The sequence below is a fragment of the Tasmannia lanceolata genome, unplaced genomic scaffold, assembly GCF_043159265.1.
Source record: "Tasmannia lanceolata isolate RefF3 unplaced genomic scaffold, GAP_Taslan_0.1 ptg000018l, whole genome shotgun sequence".
Lineage (NCBI taxonomy): Eukaryota > Viridiplantae > Streptophyta > Magnoliopsida > Canellales > Winteraceae > Tasmannia > Tasmannia lanceolata.
Window position 1 is genome coordinate 26,755,355 of NW_027518695.1, and position 22,909 is coordinate 26,778,263.

A 22,909-nucleotide genomic window follows, 5' to 3' on the forward strand; every position below is an offset into this window, starting at 1 on the left:
TTTTCAATTACATCAATGCCATGTTTGGCAACCATGAAAATTTATTTCATGGAAAACTCCTGCGCTCAAGTGTGCAAGAGGGGTAGAGAAGGTGGGAGAGGGAGAGGGAGAAACCTTGAATTACTGGGAGTGGAGAGAGCTCCCTAAAAATAGAGAAAAAAATTCCTCAAAATTTGCTTTTGTTTTCATGATTTTTAGGAACTTTCCATGCCCCCCATCACTCCCACTCTCTCAAGTTTATTCTTCTTCAGCCCATCTCTCACAAATGGCCCCAGAGATACTCCACAAAATACTTTTTCAAGGTTGCCAGAGATGCCCCAAAAGTGAGATCTAGGGGCTGTTTGGATACAAGGAGTTTATAATTCGTGATTGTGAAATCCGGATTTTGCAAGCTAAAACCTGTATTTTATAAGCTAAGACCTAGAAAATATGTGTAGCATGCAAGTCTTTTTATGTAATCTCTATAAGTACGAATGACAAAAATACCGTGATGGACTTTTGATTGCTCTAAAATATTTTTTTGCAAGTTTCCTTTCTTTGGAGTTGAGTGATTCCTCTTGCAAATCAAGCTTGCGGCTCAATTGATTTCCGTGATTAGCAACGTTGAGTGACGTTTGTTGCCTCCGTTTGAAGATTCCCGGAACTATCTCTCTCTTTTTTGGTTGAGATCATTTTGATCTTGGCCATCCTTGTAGGCTCCAGCCTCCATCAAAGTGGTATCAGAGCTACATGAACCTGTCATGCACTTTGTTCATCAACACAACCTAGAATTTTCGCAATCTAGAAAATTGGGGTCTGTTTCGTACCATATTTGAAAGGGTTATCGGTATCCAATATGAACAAGCCATGTGCCATTGGAAAGATCGACGAGTCTAGTTTCCAGCACAACAAACGGTTCGTTAATCCAAGTTTTCTAGAGGAAGTTATTAAAGCTTTTGTGATAGTGTGTTGAGCAGTCTGCAATTCCGAAAATTCTCTTTTCTTCGTTAAGCAGTTGTTTATGGCACATGGACGTCGACGGAATGTAGAGGACATTAACCAAAGAGCTGAAATAGCAAAACTTTGCCGGTCCAAAATGTACCCCAACAAACGGTAAATGATCTTCGCTAAAGAATTCCAGCATCTCCAATCTGAAGTCGAAGAAGTAATTCCGGAGTTTCTCGAATTGAGAATTCGAATGAGGAATCTAATTCTTCTAGTTGTTCTAGAATTCGAGAGGTTCCTACAAATGATAGATGGTCAATGGAGCACTTGGCTAGAGCTCTGTCAATCTTTGCTCCATTCTCCAAGGTTTCTTTTATTGCCAGGTCTTAATCCATGCTTCAATGTATTTCTCTTAGCATATTCAAAATATTAGTATATCAATTAAAGTAGAATGCCATATTGAGTTTGTTATCATCATAACATGAATTAAAAGAAGTGTCTAAGGTTAAACCCTTGGGCTAACAATCTCCTCCTCTTAACGATAACAGATATAAGATGATTTTTCTATTATAAGTTCCCTCTTGATTTTTGTTTTTCAAAACAGTTCCCTCTCCTTAATTTATGCTTTTAAAACAACTTTGATAGAGAAATTGAACAATAAAATGATTTTTCAAAGCGAACAAGATATCATAACATGTCATCAACAAAAAGATAGGGTTAAAGAAAATTTCCATTTTAACTACATATTTGATAAAAAGACAGCAATGTCATATTGAAATATATTTCAAAGATATAAGATGCATTCACACGATATTCATGCTTAACCAGGAATTCAAAAAGATGCATTCACAAGATATAAGATGTAGTCACACGAGCATAAAGAACTTGTCACGGCATCCAGAGTTTGTACACCGGAGGACCCTCCGATGCTTAAGTCAGGACGTGCACCAACAAAAGAACTATGCAGCAGCAGGAAGAGCAAAGAACGAATTAGCAAGATATCTGCTGCCAAGTTTATCACGTTGCCAACAAAGTTGCCTTCTAGGGCTCAGTTTCTAAAGGTTATGGTTTCTTGAAGTATTACATGACTTCCTTGCCATTGGTTGCATTTCAGCGCCTCTGAACACATAGGTGACACATGTCGGCCATTCATTGGAGGTCCGGTTTTTACCCCAACAGAATCCATTTAATTAGTGGTTAAATGGATGATCCTATAACCATGATCAATAAGGCCGTTCATTGAGATCATATCTTAGCAAGGTTTATTTGGTAGTGAATTCCTAAATTTAATAACTATATTGTTTCTAACAGTAGGAAATAATCAGTTGCCTGGATCAATATCCAACTCTAAATATTACATACGATTATGAGAAATCCATCTCTGAAGCATAGCTGAGCATTCCTTTGGGTTGTACTCTGGAGCTGTGTGACCTGCACCCTGCATACACCATATTGAATACACCTTATGAGGTATCTTTGTTTGCATAGACCATATTGAATACACCTTATGAGGTATCTTTGTTCATCATAATCAATTTTTGTAGCCACTGGAGAAGTTCAAGTAACGAGTTTCTTACCTTTACAGTTACAAATGTCAAGTTGTTTGCGTATGACCTTGTATATCTGAGTAACCAAAGAACACCAAGAAATTTTCAGGATTTTCAATTACATCAATGCCATGTTTGGCAACCATGAAAATTTATTTCATGGAAACTTCCTGTGCTCAATTGTGTAAGAGGGGCCAAGAAGGTGGGAGAGGGAGAGGGAGACCTTGAATTACTGGGAGTGGAGAGAGCTCGCTAAAAATAGAGAAAAAAAATTCCTAAAAATTTGGTTTTGTTCTTGTGATTTTTAGGAACTTTTCATGCTCCCCTCACTCCCACTCTCTCAAGTTTCTTCTTCTTCAGCCCATATCTCACAACTGGCCCCACAGATACTCCACAAGATACTTTTTCAAGGTTGCCAGAGATGCCCCAAAAGTGAGATCTAGGGGCTGTTTGGATACAAGGAGTTTATAATCCTGGATTGTGAAATCCTGGATTTTGCAAGCTAAAACCTGGATTTTATAAGCTAAAACCTAGTTGGCATGCAAAAATAAAATAAAATACAATGTTCTTACCCCGCGACTTGGCCGTCAACGGACCACGATCGCCAGTCATCAACAATGGGGAAATTAAGAGATCTTATCCATGCTAGTGTGCCAACAAACGGCACTTCGAAGTCGTGATCACCACTGAGTGAAGATAGCTAATTGTGTCAATGACTTGTTATAATGGTATATAAAAGAGCAAAGCAATTAATTTGCTGAGTGTGGGCCCACATTTGGTTGATCTTGACCATTCATCTAATTGGCCCCACGTTTGATCTCCAATGCCCAAAAATCACACCTATCATGAAATACTAATATCCAATAATATGTAAAATTGGCTCTTGAATGTGTACCAGCCACCAGTACATAGCTTTTTGACAATCCAAATTCAAGGAAAAGAAAATACATTTAACCCTTGTTCCTTTTTTTATAAGTGATTTTGAGTCATATAATGAGTTTAGAACTAAAAATTAAATTCATTTTTTAGTCTAATAATCAGTTTTGAACTCGAGACTACGCTAGAGTCCAATAATCAGTTTTGTGACCAAACTTAATTCTCAAAATCTAAAACAAATAGTAACTTAATTGAATACTAGGATTGTTTGATTTTGTAATCTTTGGGCCATTTGAGAACCGAATAGAGCATGTCAGATGGATGGTCTAGATCAATCCAAAGGCAGAATCAATGGGCATGCCTCATTGTATTACACAACAATGAGAAAGGGCCCTTCCTAGTGTGTCTCTCTCTGTGCGTGAGTGCGCACGCGCGCGCGGGCGTGTGTGTGTGTGTGTGTGTGTGTGTGTGTGTGTGAGAGAGAGAGAGAGAGAGAGAGAGAGAGAGAGAGAGAGAGAGAGAGAGAGAGAGAGAGAGAGATTTACCTGTAAATTAGAGCTCGATAACCTCTACTGGTGATATTTAGATGATAATGAATGGTACTAGGGATGTCTTTCACGTAACTTATAATAGAGCTGCACCTCTCCCATACTCCTACCGTGCCCTGCTCATTATGGACAATTCAGATAATGCAGTTGTGCAACCATGTAATTAAGCAATGGGGATTAGAGATTACTTCAGTGTACTAATCACTCAAGACATACCTTTCGGACTTGAAGTGCATTTCTAACACTGTCGTCATTAGCCCAGTAGTGGGAGAGCAGATAACGATAAGTCTGCATTCAGGTTTTGATTAGTAACTAATATATCTCTTGATTCAACAAATGGGTGACCAAATTGCAATTTGGCTGCGATTTGGGCTGTTTTAAATTGTAAAGGGCAAACTCTATAATCTCTCTATCTATAGATATCTTTTGTGAGCAACTGCCCAATTAGTTAGGCATTTATATGTGCTCTACAGGCCGCACTCAATCTTTCTTCCTACCGAGCCCATTTTTCTTGATTTGGAAGCCATACTAACAAGGGAGTTGCATTTAGAGAGATGTAATTCTTATAAAGTTAGTATATTATTAAATATTAATTTTATCAAATAATTATGATACAAGAATTCACAAAACGATTAAACATATTTGGCTGATCAAGTCATGGAACATTTTGAATGAATTGCGGAAATAAATGGAATTGGGGAAATGTTAAAATCCCTTTAGTTAATTTAATTCAAAAAAAGAGTTTAATACATATATTTGATTGGAAAACTATCAGAGGATAGTACACGCTGTGGCTTTATAAGAGTACCAACTGATGATGGCTAAGTTGCTACTTAAAGAACTAGTTAAAGGGTTAAACAATTTGCTGCTCACAAATTGAGGAATTATAGACCTAGCCCTAGGTCTTGGGTTTTAGGGATTTTCTATAAAATTCTAAGAGATCACACTTCCTCGCACTTTCAACACTACATAATTCTTGGAATTTGGAAATTGAAAGAGAACCATCGAACTCGAAGGTGAACAGGGAGTGGCTCGAATTGGTCGACAATTCAGAATGTCCAAATCCACAATCATTAGTCTGTTGCACATGAATCGAGGTGTGATCTTCCTCATTTTCAGATTCTTTCAACCTTGACACAGAAAAAATAAGCATTTATTCCTAAGAGCGGTTGGCTATTTTCGTTAGGACTTACCGTTTTTTTTTAGAGCAGCAGGATGGTAGTTGTGATTTCTAACCTTGATTTGAACTTCGTTCTTGTAGAAGCATGAAGTAGAAGGCGAGGGACGAGAAAAAGGCAAAAGAAGAAGAGAAAGGAGAAGAAGAAGAGGAAGAAGAAAGAGAAGGATGAGGAGGTTTACGACAAAAGGAAAAGAAGATAGAAGAGAAAACAGAAGAGGGAGAGGAAGGAGACCTAAGAGCGGTAAGTTTTATATAACAACAAAACTTATTCAGATTTTATTTATACTATCCAAAATTTACCGTTCTTAATTCAATCGCCTTCCTCTTTATTTTTCATCTTCTGCTTCCCTTTTCTCTTCTATCTTCTTCTTTTCAATCTTCCTCTTTCTTTTTTCACTTCCTCTTCTTCTTCTTCTTCTTCTTCTTCTCCTTTTTCCTCTTTTTTCCCTCTTTCTCCTTCCTCTCCTCCAATTTCATTCCCCCGCGAGAACGAACATCAAATCGAGGCCAAAAATCACAGCAGCCAGCCTGCTGGTCTAACGAAAACAGAGATGGCTCATAACACAAACAGCTTGCTGCACTTTGAAACATATGCAAATATAATTTTTTAATTACATCGATGTTTGGTGTTGAAATGGCCACATGGGCCAATGGATGTCCAAGTGATTTCATGCGGCTATCCAATCGCTTGTCCATTGTCCAATGGAAACCTCTACAAACATACATGCATACATATAGATTGTTTTCACAATTTTGCAAAATCGATTTTGTTTCAAAGAGAAAATTGAGTGCCACCACATATGAATTAAATGAGGGAGAAGAATTCAGCTATGAAGTGACTCTTCTCCCTTGCAAAAGGAGGAGCGCAAGATGCCTTGGTACAAAATTGCCGGTAAAGGGGATTTGAAGAAAAAAGAAAAAGGGGATTTGAAGCAAGAAAGAAGGGGTGTTGAGCACAGGTTTTTTCCCAGTGTAGAACATAAAGGGAGGAAGCAATGTGGAATCAGCGGGGGTGGTTAGCAATAGGCTTATATAAGAAGCGAGAAAGAGGGCTGGTGCGAAATCGGCATGGGTGGCGGTACAAATCGTCTAGAAGAGGAGGTAGGGGTGCAACTCGGGTGGGTTGAGTCGGGTTGGGGCCAACCCGGCCCCAACCCGAGGGGCCATTTCTCCAACCCTAACCCGACCCAACTCGAATGTCAACCCGAAGAGGGCCAACCCGACCCAACCCGCCTCGAAATTTCTCAACCCGAACCCGACCCGAGTTGAAGAAAACAAAAAGAAATCAGTAGAAAAACAGAGAAAAAAGGAGGAAGAAGAAAGGAAGGATCCATGGTTGTTGCTTCTATTAAGGGCTTACTATTCCCACGAAAAACCAAGGTCGTCGTCGTCTTCAGGAACTAGCCATTGTCGCTTCTCTTCCGCCATGAAGCTTGCATCTACCGATGAGGATTAGGTGCCGTGCTAGAGAAGGCTTTGATTAGTTACTTTCATATGCTTCTAAAGATAAAGAAGAAATGAAATAGGAAAGAAGAAATGAAATCGGAAGGGAGAAAAGGACTAGGGTTGTATAGAGTAGAGTCTATGAGATAGAATCGTTTAGAGAAGTAATGAAAGTTATTATTACACTGGTTGCTTCTTCCTCAAGAAAACTAATAATAAATACAAAAGACTAACACAGCAGTTGCTTCTTCAAGAAAAAAATAGATGTCATTAATGCTAGGAATATAAAATATTAGATGGGAATCTGGCATTAAGCATTCATCCGCTCTCATGAAAAAAAGAAGTAATAGAGCGCCAGGTTTTGGGTCGGGTCGGGTTGCCAATGCATCAACCCTAACCCGACCTGAGAATCCGTCGGGTTGCATTTTGCCAACCCGAACCCAACTTGACGCGCAGAAATACCAACCCAACCCAAGAAAAAATCAGGTTGAACCCGCTGGGTTCGGGTTGAGCCCAACCCAAGTTGCACCCCTAAGAGGAGGCGGTTTGCGGTGTTGGGGGTGATTGATGGCAGTAGAAACCTCCAGAGAGAGAGAGAGAGAGAGAGAGAGAGAGAGAGAGAGAGAGAGAGAGAGAGGGAGAGATGACACATTGGGGCCGAATTTACGTGGCGAGGAGGGACTAATTTGGTCAGCTGGGAGGAGAGCAAAATAGTTCCACTGGAGGAATCCACCGTAGGAATCCACCGTTGAAGCGGACATTGTACAACTCGAAAATTCCAAAAACAACAGAATTTGGGGCTTTTCCATTCTCCCCAAATATATGTCTACTATATAATAGCGAAATGGATACTAAGGGTTTTCTTTTTTTTGTATATATATAAATATATATAGAGGAAATGGTTTGTGAGCAGAGCTCACAAACCATAGGGGGGCCACATTTATTGGGGGATCCAAAGCATTCATTTGGAAGGCCCTTCCATGGATAGGGTGTGTACCAAAAATCAGATCAGTGGGATCATCCTAACCCAATCAAAGGTGGAGGGGAAAATGGACAAACATTGTGTGTCCATGTTTCTGCCCATTTTTTCCCTCCACAAATGGCAGGGTTAGGATGATCCTAGAAGGCTGATTTTTGGTACACACCCTATATATGGAAGGGCCTTCCAAATGAATGCTTTGGACCCCCCCAAAAATGTGGGGCCACATGTCTTTGTGAGCTCCTGCTCAGATAAGCTTATCTGAGCAGTTGCTAACAAACCATTTCCTCATATCTACTTCTATATAGCAGAAGAGAAAAGGTTTGAATTTTTTGAATTATTTGAAAAAGCTGTAGAATTAACACGTCGACGGTAATTTCGAATCATTCTTTCGTGTCGTTTTCTTCTCCACCTTTCGTTTTTATAGGTATTTGCTACCCATCTTCTCCAAAGGCTACGTCTCGCCCATCCTTTGCAACTGTATGTGTTGAGAGATTTGTCTTATTAGATATGGTGACAACTGCAAGGAAATACTATTTCTGGCAAGGTGACTAGCAATAATAAGTACCGAAAGAAGCTAGCAAGAATAATCATTAGGTACTAAAGTTTTGGAGGAAAATTACGGCAAAGGTGCTGGAAAGTCGAAAAATTACGGAAAAAAGTACCGAGACGGATTCCTGTATATGACAATTACTGGAAAAAACTACAAAGAAGAGGAATAGAAATATGACAATTACGAAAAAACTAGTTTTCCTTATTAACTATGTGAGGGTAAACAAGTCATTTTATGGAAAGAAGCCTTATTAACAAAGAAGCCCTCCAACCTTTAAAAATATTGACGAATTCTGGGCACCTTAAGAGGAACAACAATTATGGAAACCTCTACAGATTGGAGGGCTAGGATCAGCCTACGGAAATGATTTTACGGGCACAACCTATTTATGTTGTGTTCCATCACAAGGACGGTTTGGATCAACCTATGATTTGGTCCGTACAGTTCTTTGTCGGCCCGTGCATCGCACGGGGTTTTTTACTAGTATATATACATATATATATATATATATATATATATATATATATATATATATGAGAAAAGTGTATCTACACGTACGGGTAGCTAACTTAGCTACTCCGTCGGCTTAAAATACAGTGGGGCCCACATTGTTTCGATGATGCAAACCATTCATTTGATGGGCCCTCACATAGATAGGGTGTGCCCAAAAAATCAGCTCCACAGGATCATCCCAACCCTACGATTTGTGGAGGCAAAAATGGACGTGTAAAAACCTTCACAAATCTGTCCATTTTTGCCTCCACAGTTTGAAGGGTTGGGATGATACAATGTAGCTAATTTTTTGGGCACACCCTATCAACGTGAGGGCCTATCAAATGAATGGTTTGGATCACCCAAACAATGTGGACCCACTGTATTTTAAGCCGACGGAGTAGCTAAGTTAGCTACACTTCTCTCTCTCTCTCTATATATATATATATCTATATATATATATATATTCACTGAAGCAAATCCATCTCTCTCTCTCTCTCTCTCTCTCTCTCTCTCTATATATATATATATATATATATATATATATATATATATAGAGAGAGAGAGAGAGAGAGAGAAAGAGGAAATGATTGTGTGCTCGAGCGCATATAAACTTATATGCGCTCGAGGGCCCAAACACATGGGTCCCACATTTTTGTGGTGATCCAAACCATTCATTTGCAAGGCCCTTACATAGATAGGGTGTGTACAAAAAATCAGCTCCATAGGATCATCCTAACCCATCCAAAAGTAGAGGGCAAAATGGACAGACACTCTATGTAAGGGCCTTGCAAATGAATGCTTTGGATCATCCTAACATTGTGGGCTCACATGAGTTTTGTGCCCTCGAGCGCATATAAGCTATATAGGCTCGAGCGCACAATATTTTCCTCACATATATATATATATATATATATATATATATATATATATATATATATATATATATATATGTGTGTGTGTGTGTGTGTGTGTGTGTGTGTGTGTGTGTGTGTGTGTGTGTTTGTGTGTGTGTGTGTTAAAGTATAAAAGATAAATAACGCCTTTCTCCAACAGCTTAAGCTTTTGGAGAAGTTGGTGAGTTCACATGGTATCAAAGCCAAAGGTCTCGAGTTCAAACCTTCCCGATGTCAAAAAAAAAACATCCAAGATAAATAACGCCTTTCTCCAACAGCGGAGAAGTTGGTAAGTTAACAATAGATTCACCCCTTTTCAAGCATTTCCACTTCTTTTTGCCTGCTTTTTTTGTGGGTAAGCTAGGATTGAACCTCCGACCTCCAGGTTGAAGCACAAAGCCTTGACCATTGAGCTAGAGGATCAATCCCTCTTTTGCTTGTCTTATCCTAAAAATGATGGCATTTCCCCCTTTATGTTTAACATTTCAAGAAAAGACAAACAAGAGTGATGGAAATGATACAATACGGGGTAAAAATATCATTTCCGACATATGTGTTTATATATATATATATATATATATATATATATATATGAGAAAACGGTTCCTACACACATGTGTAGATAAGTTATCTACACACTAGCTTAAAATACAGTGGGGGCCACATTATTTGGGTGATCCAAACCATTCATTTTTAAGGCCCTCACATAGATAGGGTGTCCACAAAAAATCAGATCCAGATGATCACCCTAACCATTCGAACTGTGGAGGCAAAAATTGGACTAATTTGTGAAGGTTTAAAGACATCCATTTTACCTCCACAAATCGTAGGGTTGGGATGATCCTATGGATCTGATTTTTTGTAGACACCCTATCTATGTGAGGGTCTTTAAAATGGATGGCTTGGATCACCCAAACAATGTGGGCCCCCACTGTATTTTAAGCTAGTGTGTAGAGAACTCCCTACAGATATGTGTAGGAACCGTTTTCTCTCTCTCTCTCTGTATATATATATATATATAGAGAGAGAGAGAGAGAGAGAGAGAAAACTGTTGGTGAGCTTAAGCGCACCATTTTTTGGTGCGCTTAAGTTGTTATAACGCCTCCCATTGGTGCGCTTAAGCGGGACCCAGCGGGACCCAAACATTTAAACGAATGGGAGGCGTTATAACAACTTAAGCGCACCAAAAAAATGGTGAGCTTAAGCGCACCAACAGGTCTCTCATATATATATATATATATATATATATATATATCATTTCCGACATATGTGTTTATATATACATATAAATATACATACATATATATATATATAAATATATATACATATACATATACATATATCATTTCCGACATATGTGTTTATATATACATATAAATATATATATATATATATATATATGTGTGTGTGTGTGTGTGTGTGTCTAATTTGCTAGGCAGTTTCATGGTAAAAATATCATTTCCAACATGTGTGTATGATTTGTGGACACGGACACGAGTGTCGCGTGTTGACACAGACACGGAGTGTCGGACACGGCAAACCCCCAAAATTTAGAAATGGGGACACGGCTAAAATACAAAGTATATATCATCATGATTTGTAGATACGGATTCATGCGTTGAGTTTTGTGGGATCCTCGAGGGAGGTGGGGAAACCCCTCTCAATCTCATTTCGGCACGGATACGAGTTGTCTGACATGGCAACATCTAAAAGTTTAGAAATGCTGACACGTACACACATAAAATTACTGATTATTATCATAATTTGTAACAATAAAAATATGATATTCATTTAACAAACTAATAAATCTTATAATTAATCAACTATAATTTAAAACAAATATGAGATAATCGAATAATAACGCATTCATCAATTTAATCTAGTTCTCTTCCGTCCCCAATATATATCGAGAAAGGGAGACCAATACGATACAATGAATATAGTATTGAAATAAGAGTTTGTTTAGGGCTTTAGGTTTATGGGAGGGGATATAGCAGCAAATATTAGTTACAGAAGAGCTAAAAGAAGAGTTTATAATAAAAGAAGACCTAATAATAAAAGAGGTAAACATACTATTCAATAATAAATTTGAATGTCACACTAGACACGGTAAAAAAAACATGTCCACACGCCCACATTAAGTCTAATACTTCTAGCAATACCTTTGAAAGTGACCAAAGGAGTGTCGACACGTGTGGACACACGTGTCGTGTCGGACACGGCAAGACAAGTGTGTCGGCAATAAATTCAAAGTGTCAGCCAAATCATAGGATTTGCTAGGCAATTTCACAGAAAGCCATTTCGCGGCTGCTAAATTGCCTAGTTAAACCCTAAGGACCATCGCAGAAGGCATTTCGCGGGCAGGCTGTTGCATCAGAGCTGCCACCTTCAGATATAAGACAAAATCTGTAGAAAAGTGAGCCTATGTGGCTGCTGTTTATGCAACAGCCTGTCCGCGAAATGCCTTCTACAATGGTCCCCAGCAAATCTCTATATATACACATGTTGCATATGTATAATTCTTATAAATTCTTATACATATGTTACATATGTTTCCATATGTACTCTTAATAATTCTTATAAATGCAATTTTTCCTTTCAAAAAAAAATATGTTGCATATGGAAAATGATATTTTCAAGAGAGAGAGAGAGAGAGAGAGAGAGAGAGAGAGAGATACCCTACACCCAAAAGCTGGAAGAACATATGGAAGTTGAAAATTTGTAGAATTGTTGTGGAGCGATCTTCTCTGTCCCGGCTTCGGCTTTGGGCTCACGAAAACGCATTTGGGTTCCAAAATTGATGCTTTATTCAGTCCTGAAAGAAGCTGCTTATACAAAGAGAAAGCAACCATTTCAGAATCAATTTGCAGTGCAAAAAAAAAAGACACCGATAAATAGGTCTCCCACCTCATTTACAGAATCAAGATCCATTGAACATTGTATATTCCTCTCTTCATAGTAATTCCCTTTACAATTTTTCTTGGCCGACTGCAGCAAAAAAAAAATTGAATAAAAGAAAGCTTTCTTTCTTGTCAAAAAAAATGAAAATGAAATCTTCTTTTTGTCTTGCTAGAGAATAATTAAAGGCTGCATTTGATCCACTTGATTCTCCGAACATCAGCACTGCACATTTCGTTGTATGGTTGGATGGTCCCCACTGCATTGGAATGGGTGATCCGGACTGTCCATTGGTGGGACCCACCATTGCTTGTAAATATTAATAACTATGATAAAATAAAAACTGATTGTTTGACACCCTTCAAATGGTTAGTTATACACAGTAAGATCTATAATGTACCTTCAACGGGCAAAGGTCTACTAACCATCATCCAAGGTTCTGTTTGTTCTGTATATTGATGATCGATTTTGAGTCCAAAATTGATTATTAGGCTCGTAATTAACTAAAATTTTGAGTCCAAATTGGATTTTGATCAATTTTCTGTCCAAAATTGATTATTGGACTTGAAATAAAAAATAATTTTGAGTCTTCTAATCACTTTTGGACTCACAATCAAAAGCAAACATGGCTTAATTGATGAAATTTCTTTAAGAGATTGATAAATGTGCCCTTTTATCTAATTGGGCAGTTTCTTCAAGTGAAGTGATAACTAAAGAAGGTGGCGGTAGAACCACTATAAAGATGATGGCCGGGGTAAAAAAAAGGGTCTGGATTTATCATCGTCGTTTCTTTATTCATAGTCCGATTGCAGTAGAACCCACCATATGAATGCCCCTAAGAGAACGGCTACATAGAAAGTCACTTTTACAATCAACAGTAAATGGCAATTTACGGTCTTATAGAGGTGCATATGGGGCCATGTATGTGAGATCTTGATCTTCTTGATCTTGTAAAGCATCACGTGGCGAGCCACAGCGTCTTGGTCCCATCGCGAACAGGCATCCCATGCATAGGATAAATGACTACAAAAATACATATTAAAGTTTTTCTTAGGGATCAAAGACCTAGGATGATCCCAGTGTCTTTTAGTATGCAAAGTAAAAGCAGTTTTCTTCTAAGAATTTTCCATACCCTAATCATGGTTTTAAATTTCGGCCGAAACGTTTCGTTTCAGCCGAAATATTTCGGTTTCGACAGAAAACGAAACGAAATGCACATAGTTTCGGAAAAGTACAAAATTTTAGCAAAAATTTCCATTTCGGTGAAATGTTTCGGAAATTTCGGTGAAATTTTTACAAGATTTCGTTCGAAATTTCATACCGAAACCGAAACGTTTCGGTTTCGGTAATGACCAAAACCAAAACCGAAACCGAGATTTAAAACCTTGGCCCTAATATCATCCAACATTGTTCCCACATGCCATTTGATGACATGCGACTACCAGATGAGTTCACTAGGTCCATGTTTGGATTGCAGGAATTTTGTAGAAAAGTTTGAAAAGGAAAAATATTTCTAAAATTTCCCACTTTTTTTATACACAAAATCATATAACTCGAACCAACTCTATTCAATTTTTATTTGGACAGACCTTTGATATGCATACTATTTATCCCTGTAAATTAACCAAAATCATATTGTTTCCCTCTAAATCATGGAAATATCATAGTAGAAATGCTGCAGAAAGAAGATCATTGTGGAAATGGCGATCGAACCAGAAATGACCAGATCCATCCAAAGGAAAGATGAAGGAAATCAATGGGAAAACCAAAGGCGAGAACAACATCAAAGGAAAGACAAAGGTTGGGGAATAGCGATCGATCTAAGGATCAAGATGATGAAAGATGGGATGTGGTGGAAGGAAAGGTGGCCAAAAGATACGATAGAGCAGCGGAGAGAAAGAATAGAAATCTCGGAGATTGGCTATACGGAAAATGCAAGTTCGTAAATTTGTGAAGGAGAGTGGCCTGTTGAAGATAAGGAAAACTATGGTCGAGTAAGGATAGATAGTTACTACGGGAAATAAGCCACCCGGAGGAGGATAACTTAGCAGCGAAGCACGTAAGGAAACAGATTGTTGATAAGATTAGGGGCCAAGACCAAGATCCGAACACCTACGTGGGCTTCAAAAATCCCTCTTTGGAGCCGAAGGTCTTGGACTTAAGACCAGGATTCCACCAAGGCATCTGAGAAAAACTAGTCAGAAACTGGCTTGGATCATCAAGTGATTTGCAATCTTGGCTGGGATCAAGGGCAATGTTGGACCATCTGAATTTATTTGGACTAGATGTGCTAGAGGTGCTGATTGTTGTTCAGGTAGAATTCCACATTCCGGATGTGACTAGGATTTGGAAATCAAAGTCTGGATGCCCCTTTTCAAGCCTTGAGGGATGGGAGAGAGGGAGAAAGCTTCCTCGGTCAATGCAAGGTGGGAGATCTGATGTGTCCCTCCTCAAGCTTGATCCACAAAATTTTTTATAAAGGTTAGGAAGCAAATTGGGAAGCCTGTGTCCTTGGATTATTCATGCTACCCTGGGAATGGGTATGAAAGGGCTAGAGTGCGAGTATTATCTTCGACATTCTGCCCGAATCCCTTGATCTTCCTGGTGGTGGACAAAGGGACCACTATTTGGATTCAAGCTTCATGCTTGTTGAGTGATAATCAATCATCTTCAATTTCCGAAGAGCCCAGCAGCGCAGGGCAATGTTGCTGACTGGAAGATCTGGTCGGCATTGAATCCAAAGGTTTCTTGTTTGTGTAGATGTAAAAACAGAAGGGAAAATATTAGCCTCAACCATCAGATCTTATCCAACGATCGACTTGCATTGTGAAGCTGCTATAGATGTGAGGAGAGTTTCAATTCCTCATTTATATTCAAATTTTGAAAGACCTTTTGCCCTGCCTCCAGCACCGCTCTTCAGTGGCAATAGTCATGTCAGCTTGCCTAAGCAATCGCCCCTTCCAATCATTACTCTCAAGCAAAAATGTTATACCCTCTTGGGTTTGGATCTGCCTCTTGGGTTTGGATCTGCGGGACAGCCTCTCAGATCAGGCATGGATCAGATGTGGGGCCCATTTTCGTTTCCTTCATGCCCTGGTGGAGGCCAAGCCCAATAGCACACTCATCCGGAGTTGGCGTCGTGGGCCAAGCAAACCACACACCAGCTGTTGGCAAGTAGTTCCAGAGACGGGAATCAATACTTCCGGTCAATTCCTCTCAAGCGGAGTCCCTTGTGTGTCTCCTTTTGCCACTACTCATCTCCATTTGTTCTGTGCAGCAAGTGGTCTAGGAAGAGCTTAGAGAGATAAATCCATCCCCTCGAGCAGTACATTATCTTTGAGTTCCACCGATCAGTAGGCAACCTTCCAAACAAGTCAAATCTAGGCCAACCTCCTCTTCTCAGACTGTAAGGGATTTAGGTTTAGGCGTAGAAACATGCATTGGGGGTTTCACTTGAGGAGTTTCCATCCTTCTATGCGACAAACAATCCTACCCTTCACCTTCATTAAAGATCCATCCAACATCAGGTATGTCCCGTAGCACCTCCGGTGTGATTTTGAATGTTACTATTGAAATCCTAGGGGTGATGGCAACCCAAGAGGGGGGGTGAATTGGGTTTAAAAACTTTGCCGAAAATATTGCGGAATTAAAACAAAATGGCAAATTAAAACCTTTAAGCACAAATGAAAATAAACCACAAATGCACAAAGAGATAGAGAGAGAGATAGAAAGAGTGCACCCGAGATTTATAGTGGTTCGGTCACTACCAAGGACCTACTCCACTCCACCAAGACTTCTTGGTGATTTCACTAAGGATTCCCTTAACGGATGGGAATCAACCCAATTACAAAGATGGTTCGGCTCCGCCTTGCAAGACTTGCCACGAACCGGAGAAAGCTCCGCATTTCCAACACTCGCTCTTAAGATGGCTCCGCGTCTCTTCGCACTCGCCAAATTACAATGATCTTCGAAGAAAGAAAAATAAAATCCCTTCAAGAGGGTTACAAAGGACTGATAGAAGATGTACAAATATAAGCCTAATCTGCTTCCTTGCTTAGAGATGAGAGAGGCATTAAAAACACTTTGATTTTCTCTTTAGGATGTTCAAGATAATGTAAAGAGATGTTTTAGAAAGGTTTAGATAGTGTATATATAGCCCACAAGGAAATATGACTGTTTGGGGGTAAAACTGTAAAAAACAGGGTTGAAAAAGTCAACCTGCAAAAGCCCCAACGCCTCTATTTCCAGGCCGCGGCGGTCGACCGAGGCACGGCAGTCGCCCGGCGAGGGCTACCTAGACTTTATATTTTTTTTGTCAAAACACCAATCCGCGGTCGAACGACCCATGGCGGTCGCTCGCCCAAACCATGCCGGATTTGTTTCTGTGAAACAAAAACGAACATCCCGGTCGACCGGCCCGCTTTCAAAAGGTAAGTGCTGGATTTCCAACACACCTTCCGCGGTCGCCCGGGACGCCCCGGTCGACCGGCCCTATATAAAATTCCATTTTTACTTTTAAACTTCAGGGGCTTTTGAGCCATGGTCTTTGGGCTTAAGTCCTATGTTTTCAAATACATTTTCAAGTTAGTTTTAAAACATGTTCAAGACATCTCTAAAAACAAAGGAGAGGAGTACAAAACTAAATAGACTTGAAAAGCACTTCAATCTTCTCTAGAACTTCAAGGCTTCAAGTCCACCATGCTTCTTGGATCATCCTAACTTTGGGGCACACCAAAATCACTCCAAGTTAGCTTCAATGCCTTGATCCAAGCTTCCTTGATTGCACACTAAAGAGATCTACAACTTAGACAATAAAAAACACATTAGTGATATAAAATCACTTGCGTATGGAATCATCAAAACAAGAAGGTAATGCCAAGGTGGGAACCATTGGGCTTACAACTATTCTGTTGGATCGGTGCAGTGTTGTAGGTCAGGTACAAATATGGCAGGGGAGATTTTCCCTCGAAACACAGATGTGCTCTTCATATCCAAACCCTCCTACTAAGCTAGAGATGCTAGACGATAGAGTAGACTCTTCGAAGGGAACTCCTGTAGAAGAGAATAGCATTAAGGTAGATCGTCAGAGAAGCAAAGGGGCGTAAAGGAAAATGTGTGTATCTGGTGATGAAGAAGGGGAAGAGAATTGCCAGCTTGCTTTAATTCGGCCACCACGGAAAGACTAACTTTCATCTGAGTGGACTGAACCTAACGAGGAAATGGACGAGCTGCTAAATACTCATGTTTGGAACACTGGGGAGCTTTGGGGCTATCTTTTTTAGGATTAGAAGATTACCTGAAAAGACTTTTTCTGTGGGCAGAAATCCGAGATAGGCTGATGCAAGATCCCCATGAGAAAGCTACAATAGAACACATTAGTAGGTTGTTTAAGGAATTGGGAAGACAGCAGTCAACAGTGAACTATGAGGGATCCTCATTAGTAAAATTGGAGGTAGAAGGAGGAGTAGAGGACAGAGGCTGAGATCTCAACAAGGGGATTCACTTGATGAGGTGCAGAGTCAATTGGAACTATGCCTGACTCGATGCTGTGGGGATGTTGGGTGGCATCTTAACCATTTGGGATAGTTTGCCCTTTGAGATGACTGATATTTTCAGGGGCAAGTTCTCCCTATCGGTTGTGCTAAAAAGGATCTCAGATAGGTTGAGTTGGACATTCACAAGAGTATACGGACCTAATAAGACGATAGACAGAGCATGGCAAACCTTTGTTGTATTGGGGGGACTTCAGTGTGACAAGGTTTATCGAGGACAGAGCTGTAAGAATCATTAGTACTACTAGTATGTTGGAGTTTTCAGATTTCATCTCCAGGAGTTTTCAGATTTCATCTCCAGACATTAACTAATTGATTTACCTCTAAGTATAGCCCCGTTTATTTGGTCTAGAGGTCAAAGTAGGAGTAGGATTGATCAGTTCCTGATATGATACATATGGTTTGATTCAACCTCAGATGTCTGCCAGATAGCACTAACTTAAACTACCTCGGATCATTGCCTTATCTTACAGGATCATCGATTAGGGTGTTGGGGTCTGCCCCCATTTAAATTTGAAATTGCTTGGATGGGATGTCCTAAAAGGGAAGAGAAGCTAGCCAAGTGGCGGAATGAGATCTCCCCCGTGGGCTCAACAGATATGATCATCAATCAAAAGATTCGCTTCATCAAAAGCAAACTGAACTCAGCTCAACTCAACTCAACATAGCCTTTGTCCCAAACTAGTTGGGGTCGGCTAAATGGATCCTTTAGAAAAATTTCATGAAGAAGGTGAAAGGAATCTACCCGGCTCTAATCCTGGCTATAGTTGGGTTCTTCTACGTGGATCATTTTCTTCCATTCTATCCTATCCAAGGTCATGTTCTTTGTTATGTTCCTAGCTATCAAGTCTTTTCTCACTGTTTCTACCCAAGTTGTTTTCGGTCTGCCCCTACCTCTTTTTACTCCATCAATTTGGCACGAGTCGCCTCTTCTCACCGAAGCATCCAAAGGCCTACATTGGATATGTCCAAACCAAGGAAGCAGGATTCGTTCCTCTAGGCGGGGAATCGCGATTCCCCGGAACGCGAATCCGATTCGGGATTCAATTCAAATCCCCGAAAATTGGGAATCGGGGTTCGGATTCGTCGGAACCCCGATTCCCAATTTTGGGAACCCCGATTCCCAGGCGCTTCCTTGCGAATCCCCAGCGAATCCCAACTCCCCAGCAACTCCCGGCGAATCTCCGGCGATTCCTCGGCGAATCTCCGTCGATTCTTTGGCAAACCCACGATTCCCGCTTCCAACCATCCCCGAAGCCTTCAATTCCCGCTTTCGAATCCCGAATTGAATCGCGCTTTCGATTCCCGCCCTGGCAACCTTGGTCTAAACCATCTTAAGCGGTGCTCTCTCACTCCATCATTTTTAATTCTATCTAACCTTGTATGGCCGCACATCCATCTAAGCATTCGCATCTCCGCTACACTCATCTTATGCACATGCTACTTCTTGGTGGCCCAACATTCTGAGCCGTACAACATGGTTGGTCTCATAGCTATTTTATAAAACTTTCCCTTTAGCTTGGTAGGGATTTTACGGTCACACAGAACTCTTTAGGCAAGCTTCCACTTCAACCAACCTGCTCTTATTCTATGGTTAACATCCTCTTCAATCTCTCCTTCCTTATGTAGAATTGAACCAAGATAGCGAAAGATATCCCTCTTAGGTACCTCATGTCCAGTCATATTTACTACATCCTCGTCCCGCCTCCTTACATTACTAAAGTTGCACTCCATATACTCTGTCAGAGTCCTACTCAGTCTAGAACCTTTGGATTCCAAAGTAGTTCTCCAAAACTCTAACTTAGCATTTACTCCTGCTTTGGTTGTCGATTAATACTATGCCATCTGCAAATAACATACACCACGGCACCTCATCCTGGATACCCTCCGTAAGCTCATCCATAACTAGCGTAAAAAGATAAGGGCATAGAACTGATCCTTGGTGCCAGGGGCGGATGCAGCCAAGTGTAAATTAGTCCCCCCCCCCCCGAGTGTAAATTCCTTGCTCTGACCCTGCTTGGTGCAGTCCTATTGTAATTGGAAACTCACCAGACGTGCCATCCGTGGTTCTGACACTAGTTACTACTTCATCATACATATCCTTAATCACATCAACATATTTAGCAGGCACTTTTTTCCTTTCAAGGACCCACCACATAACACTCTTGGAAACCCTATCATACGCCTTCTCCAAATCAATGAAAACCATATGAAGGTCCTTTTTATTTTCTCTAAATCTCTCCATTAACCGCCTAATCAAGAAGATAGCTTCCATAATCAATCACCCGGGCATGATGCCAAACTAATTCTCTAACACCTTAGTCTTTTTTCTTAGTCTACGCTCAATTACCCTCTCCCAAAGCTTCATGGTGTGACTCATTAGCTTAATGCCCAGGTAATTGGTGCAACTCTGAATATTAAAAGCAAACTAAGGAGTGGAAAAAAGGAGCGCCCAAATTATGGGAGAAAGGAAAGAATTGGTGTCTGCCAGACTTCAGGAAATTTGCTGCGAGGAAGTGAGGGGTGAAGCAAGTTAGGAAGCATTTACTGAGCTTGGAGGCTTAAGGGAGGAATGCAGCCGAGCAATCATCCAGGAGGAAATTCATTGGAGCAAAAGATCTAGAGTTAAGTTGTTGAGAGGGGAGGATAAAAGCACTACCTATTTCTATGGAATCGCAAGTGCTACAAGAAGAGGAAATAGGATCAATTCTCTTCAAATACATGACCATAAAACCATAGATGCGAGGAGAAGGGCGTCATTATAAAGGAGATAGTAGAGTTCCACCAAGAGCTTTATTCACCTGAAAATGGGAGATTTCTTAAATCCAATGGTGTAGAATTTGATACTATTGAGGAGAGTGACCACTACAACATGGAAAAACCAATCATTGATGAAGAGATCAGAGCTACCTTATTTTCATTGAGTCTTGATCGCGCGCCGGGTCAAGATGGGTTTTGCCTTGCCTTATTCCAATCTTGTTGGGACGTCGTGAAAAGTGTTAGTTGTAATTTCGTCAAGAAATTTTATGAAGGAATTGCGGGAGCTACCCTTATTGTGTTGGTCCCAAAAGTGAACATGGGACAAAAAAATTTGGAATTCAGGCCAATTAGTTTGGTCGGCTGCCCATACAAATTAATAGCAAAAGTTTTGGCAGGTAGATTGAAGAATGTCATGCCCAAGTGTAGACACCCCATTTTTCCTAGCTCGGACCAAAGATAGTCTTGTCGTGATGATGACTCTAATGATGACCAAAAGTCTCTTACAGTTCGGACCGAAAGTCTTTGTAAGCATGAAAGCCAAGGGAATCCACCATCCAAACAGGGTGACAACCAAACACATCAGCACATCATGAAACAGCAACAAATCCCCAACCTAGACCATCTAACCAAAACCCATCTCTGGATATGTCAAAATACCAAAACACCTTCAATTCCCATATACAACAGGGCCCCGAGCCAACTTGCGGTCGCAATTATCCAATTTTATCAGATAAACTCCAGAGGAGATTTTCTCTCATCTCTTTTAGTCCCACATCACCCAACCACGCCAAAAAACCTTGGTTGACATGCCTATTAAAGGCCCAAGGCCCAATGCATTGAAGGGCGGAAATTTTATGAGCTTCTAACTCTACTTTTGGCTAGTAGTCCAAGAAAAGAGCTAAAAACCATAGAAAAGTGGTTTCAGATATCTGAAGGGACTGAAAAGCCGAAAAACGAGTAAGAGGACCCTGAGGAGTTGAGGGCCCCCCAAATCAGACATCATAGTTTAGGTCCCCGGTTCCGATAACACTTTCACTTTCTCTTTGATTTGATCTTGTAGTTGCATGTGAAGGTTGATATGGAGTTATTAGGAGAAGGCCACAAGACTTAGGGTTCGACGAACCCTAAACCCCCCATGCACTCTCTGATTATGCATTATAACCATGTAGGATCTTCCCAATTTCAAATTCATGTCATAGCTTAAGGGTTCTTTGGACAGACTTCCTGATGGAGGGTAAATGCAAAGCACTATTTTTGGCGATGAAGGATGGGTGCTTTGAGGTCAGCCTTAGCCGAAATGATATGTTGTCAACAATTCCGTCCACGTAACCTTTCACCTTGCAACTGTCATTTAGCTAGCAAAATGGACTCATTGATAGTCTTCCAAAAAAATTTAAAAGAAAAAAAAAACGGGATTGTTGTTTATGACAAAAACCAGCTCAACTCTGCTCTATAAATGGTATCTTAGGTTTAGTTCAACGTCATCATTTCTCAGCTTTTCTCCTAGGGCAAACCATGAATGGACAGTTCGAAAATTCTGTAGCTTTAGTGCTCAATTCGGTGAATAAGTGGATCTCGGATCTAGGCTTAGGTAACAATTATATGTCTCAATGTTCAGTCCAAGAGAGGCTTAAATTTTGAATATCTCCTTATCACTTTGAGTTTATGGTAAACGATGGCTAGATATGGTGAAGGTGTAAATTTACCAAACCGCCATAACCAAGATAATCACTCAAAAATTTGGATCGGTTCCATCACATAGAATAATTCCCAATTGAAGACTTCCAAACAATCATGTTATTAATTGTTTTTATTAAAACTAAGGCATGAAATTTGGGAGTGCAGTGCTTCCTTCAGAAAATAAACTGAACAACATGAATTTGAGAAATGATCGGCCCTATCTGAGAGCATCAATTTACTATAAACAAACCGAAACTATAGTATCTCATAATTCTCCAACAATACCTCGACTAAAATCAATCTCAAATCCATGCGCCTTGGTATATCCAGAGCTCAGAGCACTTATGGAACAGATGTCCAACTCCAGATTCAGAATGGAAAGTGCTAACTACTAGATCTGAGACGAAATTGTCAGGATCATTGAGCTTCCTTCAAGCAATCCCTCTTTAATAGTATTGAGATTTGGAACTCCATTTCCTTCCTTTGATTTCATCCACAAGTCTGAAACTAATAGAAATTATAACAAGTACAAGAATACTTACAGGTTTATCATTTTTTTTTTTTTGAAAAGACTTACAGAT

At 40.1% G+C, this 22,909-nt stretch overlaps 1 protein-coding gene across 1 annotated transcript in view; it reads right to left on the reverse strand.

Annotated features, from left to right (window-relative positions):
• Positions 1 to 1,670: 1,670 nt before the first annotated feature.
• LOC143849974 (serine carboxypeptidase-like 7) overlaps positions 1,671 to 22,909 on the reverse strand; it is a 44,709-nt gene continuing 23,470 nt past the window's right edge. The window contains exons 8-14 of the mRNA XM_077359296.1: positions 12,346 to 12,426; positions 12,117 to 12,263; positions 4,112 to 4,183; positions 3,893 to 4,011; positions 3,044 to 3,157; positions 2,502 to 2,547; positions 1,671 to 2,362 (exon numbers count right to left, since the gene is read on the reverse strand). Coding sequence (XP_077215411.1) covers positions 2,279 to 2,362; positions 2,502 to 2,547; positions 3,044 to 3,157; positions 3,893 to 4,011; positions 4,112 to 4,183; positions 12,117 to 12,263; positions 12,346 to 12,426 — 663 coding nt within the window. The 3' untranslated portion in view covers positions 1,671 to 2,278. The remainder of the gene's footprint in view (positions 2,363 to 2,501; positions 2,548 to 3,043; positions 3,158 to 3,892; positions 4,012 to 4,111; positions 4,184 to 12,116; positions 12,264 to 12,345; positions 12,427 to 22,909) is intronic.